The sequence below is a fragment of the Tachyglossus aculeatus genome, chromosome 15 (assembly GCF_015852505.1).
Source record: "Tachyglossus aculeatus isolate mTacAcu1 chromosome 15, mTacAcu1.pri, whole genome shotgun sequence".
NCBI lineage: Eukaryota > Metazoa > Chordata > Mammalia > Monotremata > Tachyglossidae > Tachyglossus > Tachyglossus aculeatus.
In genome coordinates this window covers 9,844,776-9,855,769 of record NC_052080.1, presented here as the reverse complement: position 1 = coordinate 9,855,769, position 10,994 = coordinate 9,844,776, and the positions used below count along the sequence as shown (strand labels likewise).

The following is a 10,994-nucleotide window of genomic DNA, read 5'->3' as shown; positions in this document are numbered from 1 at the left end:
AGTACTTAGCAAATACCATTATTATCTAGCGCTTAGAACAGTGCTGGGCACATAGTAAGTGCTTAATAAATGCCATCATTATTATTATTATTATTTTCTAGCGCTTAGAAGAGTGCTTGGCACATAGTAAGTACTTAGCAAATACCATTATTATCTAGCACTTAGAACAGTGCTTGGCACATAGTAAGTATTTAGCAAATACCATTATTATCTAGCGCTTAGAACAGTGCTTGGCACATAGTAAGTGCTTAGCAAATACCATTATTATCTAGCGCTTAGAACAGTGCTTGGCACATAGTAAGCACTTAGCAAACACCATTATTATCTAGCGCTTAGAACAGTGCTTGGCGCATTTGGAGAAGCAGCGTGGCTCAGTAGGAAAGAGCCCGGGCTTTGGAGTCAGAGGTCATGGGTTCAAATCCCACCTCTGCCAATTGTCAGCTGTGTGACTTTGGGCAAGTCATTTCACTTCTCTGTGCCTCAGTTACCTCATCTGGAAAATGGGGATTAAATCTGTGAGCCCCACGAGGGACAACCTTGGCACCTCCCCAGCGGTTAGAACAGTGCTTTGCACATAGTAAGTGCTTAACAAATGCCATTATTATTATTATTATTATTATTATAGTAAGCACTTAGCAAACACCATTATTATCTAGCGCTTAGGAGAGTGCTTGGCACATAAGAGAAGCAGCGTGGCTCAGTGGAAAGAGCAGGGGCTTTGGAGTCCGAGGTCATGGGTGCAAATCCCAGCTCCACCCCATGTCTGCTGCGTGACCTTGGGCAAGCCACTTAACTTCTCTGAGCCTCAGTTACCTCATCTGTAAAATGGGGATGAAGACTGTGAGCCCCATGTGGGACAACTTGATCACCTTGTATCCCCCCCCGCGCTTAGAACAGTGCTTTGCACATAGTAAGCACTTAACAAATGCCATCATTATTATTAGAGTAAGCACTTAGCAAACACCATTATCATCTAGCGCTTAGAAGAGTGCTTGGCACATAGCAAGCGCTTGACAAATACCATGATTATTATTACTCATACTAATAATGATTTATTAATTAATGATTAAGTAATTATTTAATTAATGATTTATTAATAATGATTATTTATTATTATTATTATGAAGACTGTGAGCCCTCCGTGGGACAACCTGATCACCTTGTAACCTCCCCAGCGCTTAGAACAGTGCTTTGCACATAGTAAGCGCTTAACAAATGCCACCATTATTATTAGAGTAAGCACTTAGCAAACACCATTATCATCTAGCGCTTAGAAGAGTGCTTGGCACATAGCAAGCGCTTGACAAATACCATGATTATAATTACTCATAATAATAATGATTTACTAATTAATGAATAAGTAATGATTTAATTAATTAATTAAGTAATGCTTTATTAATAATGATTATTTATTATTATTATGAAGACTGTGAGCCCTCCGTGGGACAACCTGATCACCTTGTAACCTCCCCAGCGCTTAGAACAGTGCTTTGCACATAGTAAGCGCTTAATAAATGCCATTATTATTATTATGATTATTATTACTATTATTATGATGATCAGGTCCTGGTCTCCTGTCGCCGGGGGCAGGGCCGGCGCGCGCCCGCGGGCACGCGCCGCCCCTCCCCTCCCCGGGCTGTCGCGCGCCCCGGCCGCGCGCGCGCGCGCCCGTCGCCCTGCCGAGCCATTCGCGGGCGGCCATGGACGGCGGCGAGCCCCGAGGCTGGCCGCAGCGCTTCGCAGAGCAGGCGGGCCGGGGGGCCGGCGGGGCCAGGCTGCTGGAGGTGGTGCTCCGCGGGGGCGCGCCCTGGGGCTTCACCTTGAAGGGCGGCAAGGAGCACGGGGAGCCGCTCATCATCACCAAGGTAAGGAGGCACCCCGGGCGCGGGGGGAGGGGGGGGCCTTGACACCGCCCGCAACTTTCGGGAAGCGAAGTTAGGAGCCGGATCGGCCGCGCGCCCCCGCGGAGGGTGGGGGGGGCCTTGACACCTCCCGCAACTTTCTGGAAGCGGAGTTAGGCGCCGGATCGGCCGCGCGCGCGCGTGCTCCAGGTGACCGCGCGCACGCGCCTCCCGGGGGGGGGGAGGCCTTGACACCGCCCGCAACGCTCTGGAAAGCGGAGCGGATCGGCCCCGCGCGCTCCCGCGGGGGGGCCTTGACACCGCCCTCAATCAATCAATCAATCGATCGTATTTATTGAGCGCTTACGGTGCGCAGAGCACTGTACTAAGCGCTTGAGAAGTACAAGTTGGCAACATAGAGAGACAGTCCCTACCCAACAGTGGGCTCACAATCTAAAATAATAATAATATTTTATTATTGTTAATAATAATAATATTTGTTACACGCAAAGCACTGTTCTAAGCGCAAGGGGGATACGAGGTGATCAGGTTGTCCCACGTGGGGCTCACAGTCTTAATCCCCGTTTTACAGATGAGGGAACTGAGGCGCAGATCAATTGATTGATCAATCGATCAATCGTATTTATTGAGCGCTTACTGTGTGCAGAGCGCTGTACTAATCAATCAATCAATCGTATTTATTGAGCGCTTATTGTGCGCAGAGCACTGTACTAAGCGCTTGGGAAGTACAAGTTGGCATCATAGACAGTCCCTACCCAACAGTGGGCTCACAGTCTAAAAGGTGGGCTCACCGTCTAAAATAATAATACTATTTTATTAATAATAATAATATTTGTTACACGCAAAGCACTGTTCTAAGCGCAAGGGGGATACGAGGTGATCAGGTTGTCCCACGTGGGGCTCACAATCTTAATTCCCGTTTTACAGATGAGGGAACTGAGGCGCAGAGAATCAATCAATCGTATTTAGTGAGCGCTTACTGTGTGCAGAGCACTGTACTAATCAATCAGTCGTATTTATTGAGCGCTTACGGTGTGCAGAGCACTGTACTAAGCGCTTGGGAAGTACAAGATGGCAACATGTAGAGACGGTCCCTACCCAACAGTGGGCTCACAGTCTAAAAGGGGGAGACAGAGAACAAAACCAAACATACTAACAAAATAAAATAAATAGAATAGATATGTACAAGTAAAATAAATAAATAAATATGTACAGGCATATATACAGGTGCTGTGGGGAAGGGAAGGAGGTAAGATGGGGGGATGGAGAGGGGGGCGAGAGGGAGAGGAAGGAAGGGGCTCGGTCTGGGAAGTGACTTGCCCAAAGTCACACAGGTGACAAGTGGCGGAGCCGGAATTTGAACCCATGACCTCTGCCTCCAAAGCCCGTTCCGGTAGTGCTGTTTGTACAGAGGAACTCCACTGTTTCTCACAGGGTTGAGAGAGTCCATGAGCAGAGTTCATTCATTCATTCAACCGTAATTATTGAGCGCTTACTGTGTGCGGAGCACTGTACTAAGCGCTTGGGAAGTACAAGCCGGCAACATATGGAGACGGTCCGTACCCAACAACGGGTTCACAGTCTAGAAGAGTTGAACAAGAGCATTCCACGAGGCTGGATCCCCCTTTAAAATATAAAATCTGTTGACTCCCAGAAGCTTGTGAAGGTGACTTATTGGTTTTCTCCACATTCCTTCCTCACCGCAGGCAGTCTGAATTACTGGGAGTCCTTAAGTCCCCCTTCTAGTGAGTTTCATGAGCTGTTCTGTTCTGTATCCCAAATTCTGAAGGCTGTGGTAGTAGTTTGAACATGTTTCACGTTAAGGGGATCCCGCTTCATTGGCTCGTTTTCAGAAACGGAAGAGTAATAAATTATTTACGCATTTAAACTGCCCAGTATTAAGGTATTTATCTCTTTAAGGCATACCTGCCAAGTCACTGAGCTACGGTCACATGATGTATACATGATAAAATCTTTCAGATAAATACGCTTCCATCAAGGTGAAAATGTCACCCTATTCCCAAGTGTATTTGCGGAGCATTCTGTCGAGGTGAACATACGTATTAAACTCTGGAAATAATAATGATAATCATTGCGGAATGTGTTACGTGCTTACTGCGTGCCAAGCAGTGAACCAATCTGTTGGGGTACAAATAAGATAATCATGTCGGATCCAGACCCTGTCCCATTCATTAATTCAGTTGTATTTATTGCGCGCTTACTGTGTGCGGAGCGCTGTACTAAGCACTTGGGAAGTACAAGTTGGCAACATATAGAGACGGTCCCTACCCAACAACGGGCTCACACATGGGGTTCCTGCTCTAAGCAGGTGGGAGAATGGGTATTCAATCCCCATTTTACAGATGAAGAAACTGAGGCTCAAAGAAGTTGAGTGACTTGCTCAAGGTCACACAGCAGACAAGTGGCAGAGCAGTAGTTTGTTGTTGGGGAAATTGACTTAATCGATTTTCTTATAAGGTTTTCATATGACGAGTTCTAGCCAAGTAGTTGTGTTCTTTATGTCATGTAAGGAATAGAAGGTAGAAGAATTTTGCCCTTCTGAAGTCTCTTGTATCCAGTGCTCTCAAAACTTAGGTACTTGCGGGTTGCTTTTTGGTCTGCTACTTTTCCTGTTCCTTCCCCCCCCCCCCACCCCCTTGCCCTGGGATTCAAGAAACACAAGGAGGATAAATAAGCAGTAAAACCTATTAGACCATGTAAAAACTTTTATGGGCCTGAGAGTTTGTTCTCAGGAGAAAGGGGTCTCCTGTTTCCTCCTTTCCTTCTTTCTCTCTTAGCCCCTCGGCCCTCCCCCCCCCCCCCCCCCCAAAAAAAAATCATCTTTCACAGGTCTGGTAGATATTTTTGCCTGCCTGCTTTTCTTTTCAGGCGAAGAGGTGACGCCGTGCTCCTGCCTGCAAACTTCTGTTTGTTTTTGAGAGAACAGAAGAGACTGATTCTCTAAAAGGGAGTTGGTTGATTCATATTCATTTGGGCTCCATGGAGTTTCCCGTCCTTGGACAGCAGCTCACATTCCACTACCACCTTGCATAGGCATGCAGCCTTGTGGCTTCTGCATTTAGAGGGAATGAATAGGCATTTTTCCAGATACGCTCCAATTCAGTTGCAACGAAAGCTTATGAAAAGCCGTAGGGTGTCTGATGCCCTGCGTGCTGTTTGCACTCTCTTCAGGTACGGCCAATGTCGCTGCTCCAGAGATTTCCTGACTTGTCATAGAGATTGAAATTCACTTCCGTCTCCTCACGAGTACCAAACTCCAAGATGGACAATCCTTCCAACTCTCAGAAAGTCTAGTAGAAAGGGCAGAAGGGAAAATTGCGGATCTGATTTCTGTGTCACCTGAGGAATGGTACTAGACTATTATCTCTGCAAGCCCCCCAGAGAAACTAAGCCAATGTTGCAACACTGGAAGTTTGCTGACCCCAAACTTTAACCTATCAGGTGGTAATACCGGTCGTTCATCTTAGCGTCTCCTTGAAATAGTAATCCCTTAAAGTGATCTACTTGGGTATATCCTTTGAGGGGATGTTTGCTCTAGCTTAACTTTTATGTGAAGCTATGCAATTGCTTCATCATTCCTTAAGCATAAATGATTTCCCAAATATGCCTATCCCCCCTGAAATTATTGACGGGTCTGGCAAGGGGCTTTTGATCATTTGATTTACGCTTCATTTAAAAATTGTTTTGTTGAATTTGTCTTTCCCAATTCTCGGATGGCTTGGAGGGAGCCACTTTTCCCTGAGTTTTGTTTCCAAGCCTCGGATGGGGCAAAAATCAAAACAAAGACTTTTAGGCTGGGTGAGAATGACAAGAGGAAGAGTGTGCAAGTCAGACGCTCTGAGGCTCTAATTGATCTTATTACTGGGATTGACATATTGCGGGTGATTAGGAGTGGTCTGCCTCCCCTAAGGTGCCTTTGGACCTCCTGGGAAATGAACTGGCTAATACTATGCTATTTTCTGCATTTTGAGGATTTGCGATAGGGTGAGTAGAAACCTTCTACATCCTTAGATGAGAGAAAAGAAATACGGAAAGTACCACTGGGTCTAGCCTGATGGTCACGCGATTTAATTTCCTTTAGAGACTAGACCCGAAGACTGGACCATCATCCAAAATTAAATTGCTGCCGAATGAACCTAAGCAGAGTTAATCCTATGTCAGCAACGAGTCGGTACCATAGGTGATTGTGTTACCTTTATTCTAGGCCTGATACTCTTCCAAAGAATTTAATTCACCCATCCGCATGGCTCCCTTTCCAGCCCAAAGGCCAGACCAAATCAGGTCTGGTGAGTACTTGGAAGGCCGACAGTCTTAGGTGGCGGGAAGAAGTAATCATTAGTGATTTGTTAGCAGGCTCTCTGAGCCAGTATCCCATTGCCTTTCGTGGGGGTGACAGGCACCACCCATGCCAGAGGAGTCTTTTTGCAGGGAGGAGGAAAGAGCAAGGTGCTCATCAGTTCAGTCAGTGATAATAATAGTATTTGTTAAGCACTTACTATGTGCCAAGCACTGTTCTAAGCACTGGGGTAGATACAAGGTAATCAGGTTGTCCCACGTGGAGCTCACAGTCTTCATCTCCATTTTACAGATGAGGTAACTGAGGCACAGGGAATTTAAGTGACTTGCCCAAGGTCATACAGCTGACAAGTGGTGGAGCAGGGATTAGAACCCATGACCTCTGACTCCCAAGCCCGTGCTCTTAACATGAAATGCAAGCAGCCCCTTCTTCCAGAATGGAGCAATAACAGAACAACAGACAATGAAATCAAATCCCCCACCCCTTATACCCCAAGTGAAACTTGTTGGTCCCTCTCAGTTTTAGCTGATCACCCTATCACGTGAGGTTGGCTCACTTTCCCTGTGGTGTTTTGCAATTTTAGGTCTGCTTGTTTTCCGTATGAGATTGCCAGCTCCTTGAAGGCAGGAACTGAGTCTTTTATTTCTACTATATGTTCTGATGCATCTATTATGGTGTTCTGCACAGTGTAGGTGCCCCAAAAATGCTGATTGTGAAAAGATGATGTGGTCCTTCCCAATCTAGACTCCTTCCTTTTCCATATTGAGGTGGAATTGGCTTTTTAGTATTCAGTGGAATAGGAAATTGTTAGACACCCCCTTAAAAAAAATTGGCACTTTAAGGTATTCAAGAGTCTTTTTTCCAAATTCTAGTCACAGGGACACTTGGAAAGCAGTGGCCTGGGAGCCAGAGGTTGTGAATTCTAATCCTGGCTTTGTCACTTGCCTGCTGGGTAACCTTGGCGAGGCACTTAACCTCTCTGTGTTTGTGTCCTCATCTGTAAAATGGGGAGTCACTATGTGTTCTCCCCTCTACTTAGACTGTAAGCTTCATTTAGGGAGTGTATCTGATCTGGTTATTTATATTTACCCCCAAGCTAAGTACTATGCTTGGTGTATCATAAGTTCTTAACACATACCATTATTATTAGTAATAATATTATTATGATAATCATCAGCATCATGCCCACAATTTTGTAGAGACTGAGTCAAGATACTGTTTGCTTTCTAATTCTGTCCATTCCTTCTGTATCGATATTAGGTTAGATTTACCTTAACTTCCCCATTGAAAAAATATTTCTCACTCTATAGTTCATTGATAATGTAAGGATTAATGAGGATTTTGGTCCTTTTGAAAGTTACTAAAACAATGCAACTGAAAGCTACCGTGGCGATTTTTTTGCTCTAACTGTCAAAATTCCCCTTGAGTTTCCAATTAGGTACTTGGAGATAGGTACTGCTCTGGTTTTGGGGAGCTATTTTATATTTTTGGAGGTGGATGAAGGTGAAAAGTTTAATGATGTGTTTTCTAGTCAATGGAGATCATATTGTTATATCGTAGTCTCCCAAGCACTTAGTATAATGGTTTGCATACAGTAAGTGTTCAATAAATATGTCTGCATGAATGAATGAATATGAGACACCTGTTCAGCTTTTAGCTCAGAATTTGGTTTTACACTATTTTCAGGTTGAATGTGAGAGATTAAGGGTGGTTCTGGAAAAAAAGTGGAAATTAAACACTACTAGATATTTGTCTTTTTATGTAGTCAATTCATTTTATAGGCTAATAGCTATGATCAACAGAAATATATATTTATGAAAAGGGTTTGAAGCAGTATAAAAAATGAGGAGCATTGGTTTAATGTAGGCATTGACCCTCACTAGTGATGGGATAATCTGTGAGGGCAGACAAGAAGACTGTAGCGCATAATATAGTAATACCATTTAATTAAGCCAGTACATTATCTTCTGCCTTTGAAACAGCAGAGGAAAGCTGCTCCGATTTGTTTAGGAAAAGCTTTTTACGTTCATACATCCAAGGAAGATCGGTGCTGTATAACGCTTTTTCACTGGGATGGGAAGGGGAGTTAAACAGATGAACCTTTCCAAAGTAAGGTTTTCAATAACCATAAACCCAATCTTAAGTAATACTGCATGAACACACATTCAAACTCCCAAACTGCTAAACACATTTAACAGCAGTAGCATTTATTGAGCATCCACTTGCTACTGTACAAATAACTGGGGAAGTGCAGCATATACAAGTGCGATGTTCCCTGCCCACAAGGAGCTTACACACCCTTTAAATTTAGGTCATTTCAGTGAAAAGAATAAGGGACAAGTATCAGGTCCCTATTTTGGTAACATTTCGTTTCTTCCCAAAAAGCCCCTCATGGCTTTCTCCAGGTGCTATAGAATGGATAAAATTGTCCCCAGTGCAGTGTCCTGGGACCCTTTTGTCCTGGGGAGAAATTCATGGCGGTCTCTTCTGGCTCTAGGGGTCCCACCCGTACAGTTTGACTTTGGAGAGGGAATTTGGCTGAGGCTGCTGGCTTGAAAGTGGGGGACCCAACCGCCTGGCTGCTGAGTTTTATTGCCATTTAGCCTATTTCGGTGGCGTTGTTAAATCCCCGGAGCCTTCTTATTCACTCTGAGCTTGGGCACTTATCAGTCAGATTTTTCCTTCTTTAATCAGGTGCTTCCGTCCAGTTCTTCTCTAGGTATTTGTTTGGATTTGGCAAATATATTTCAAGCTATAGTGAGTTAGTGAATTGAACTTGGGCTTGTTTCTTCTTCCCCCTTTCCTGATTTTTCCCTTTCTCCTTAAAATGGTTTTTATAGATGTGCACACATTTGTTGAATTCTCCCAAGCGCTTGGGATTTGTCAAATGCTTCCCATATGCCAAGCACTGAACTAAGCTCTAGGGCAGATAGAAAATAGGTCAGATACAGTACAACTGAGTACAGTGCTCCGCACAAGGTAGGTGCTTAATGAACACTATCGATTGATATTTCCTTGATTCAACCAGTCAGTACGAATGTTGTTGTTATTGGTGATATTTTGTATTATTCCACTCTCCCGAACCATCCGCCCATCTGACTTACTCTAAAAGAGAAAGAACCACCATTTTTTCAAAGTCCCTGCCTCCTACTGTTTTCTTACTTTGTGTCATGCTGTTCCTCGCCTTCCTCCTTTTGTCTCTTCTTCTGCTGTAGTTGGAACAGATTCTCATATCTAGAACATCCTCTGTTACTTCCTGCAAATCAACTTTTTAAAGCTCTTCCTGAAGATTGTCCTCCATGTTATTTCTTAGTCCTTTACTATAATGTCAATTACTTGAAGTTTACCAGGGTTTGATGGCATATTCTCTGGGGCTTGAATCTTGACCTTATAGGTGTAAGTGAAATTGGCATTTGGATCTCTCAAAAAAGGCTTTCACAAAAGCATTAATATGTTTTGGGAAAGAAGGCAGGAACAAAAGGTTGTTTTGTGTTTTGGCTCCTTGGTTAACAACATTTACCTTTAATAATGAAGCCTAGAGGTGAAAACAACATAAACATGCCATTTAAGTAGATCTAAGAGGCTTGTTGATTTGTTTTAACCTTCCTGCATGTAAATTCAATAAAACTTTTACTGGGGAAGTGCCATCTGCTTTGCCTGATGATTTAAAACAATGGTGAACATGTTGGTGGAAGAAGATAAATACTTTTGTATGTTAGACCAAGGCCAAATAAGCCAAGAGTATGGTTTCATTCCTTGACATAAATTTTCAGGGCGAGAGAAACCTTGTGACATCTCCACTAGCATAGAATGACCGATTGTGAGCCTATTTTCCATAAGTTTGCAGAAACTCTTTTTTAAACGATTTAATTCGTGTTTTTTATGTTTTTTTCCTCCAGTAACTCATTCTGGTCCTCTCAGTGAATTATTCCAAATCTTAAGAAATTTCTTATTTTAAGTGATTTGAAACCACATTCAACCAACTTGGATTGTCTTGAAATATAAAATTAAATGGGATTGCAGCCTGTTGAATGGATCAGTGATGTTTATTGAACAATTATTTTGTGCAGAGCACTGTACTAGGAGCTTAGGAGAGTTCAGCAGAGTTGCTAGACCCATTCCCTGTCCACACGAGCTAATAGTCTCAAAGGGGAGATAAACATTAATATAAATAACTTATGGATATATATGTACATAAGTGCTGTTGGGCTGGAGTTCACCTTGAAGGAATGCACTGCCTATCTGGTTTGGGTATAGGCCAGAAAAGATCCCTTATTCTATTTTCCTACAGACACCGTAAAAATGAAGTTTCATAGTGGCATTTTGAATCTCAAATATATTGATGTGAATGTGTAGCTGCAATAGCTTTAAATAGGTAAGATAATAAGCTTTAGGTGTATGTCTAGGGGAAATGTTAAGATTGGACTTCATCACATAATTAGGAGTAGGAAGAAAATCTCTCCCCATCTCCTACCTGTTTTCTTCTAGCTGAGGACAGAGATGTGGGAACATAATTACTAAAACCTTTTAGATATTGGAAATGTTACCTAATCTGGTCTGGAGTGTGGCGGTGTATTCATGTGAGCTGAGGTTTATGGGCAGAGTGAACCTCCAAAAATATTTTTGTAGAGAGGTTCCCCAATTTTTGAATGATAATGGCTTGGTTGTGTCATCACTGTTCTACAGAGAGGGAGGTAAGCACCTTGCTTGAGATTCCTGTTGGACTGGCAACTGAGATACTAGCCTTGAAGTCGTTTGACTACTGGATGGTTTAGTGAACTTGAATCATGCTCTAAATGCTTTGGACCTTAAGT

General features: G+C 43.4%; 1 protein-coding gene across 2 annotated transcripts in view; it reads left to right on the top strand.

Annotated features, from left to right (window-relative positions):
- The first annotated feature begins 1,700 nt into the window (after positions 1-1,700).
- Positions 1,701-10,994, top strand: part of SHROOM2 (shroom family member 2) — a 113,183-nt gene continuing 103,889 nt past the window's right edge. For both annotated transcript variants that reach the window (XM_038757499.1, XM_038757498.1), the window contains exon 1: positions 1,701-1,865. In XM_038757499.1, coding sequence (XP_038613427.1) covers positions 1,701-1,865 — 165 coding nt within the window. The remainder of the gene's footprint in view (positions 1,866-10,994) is intronic.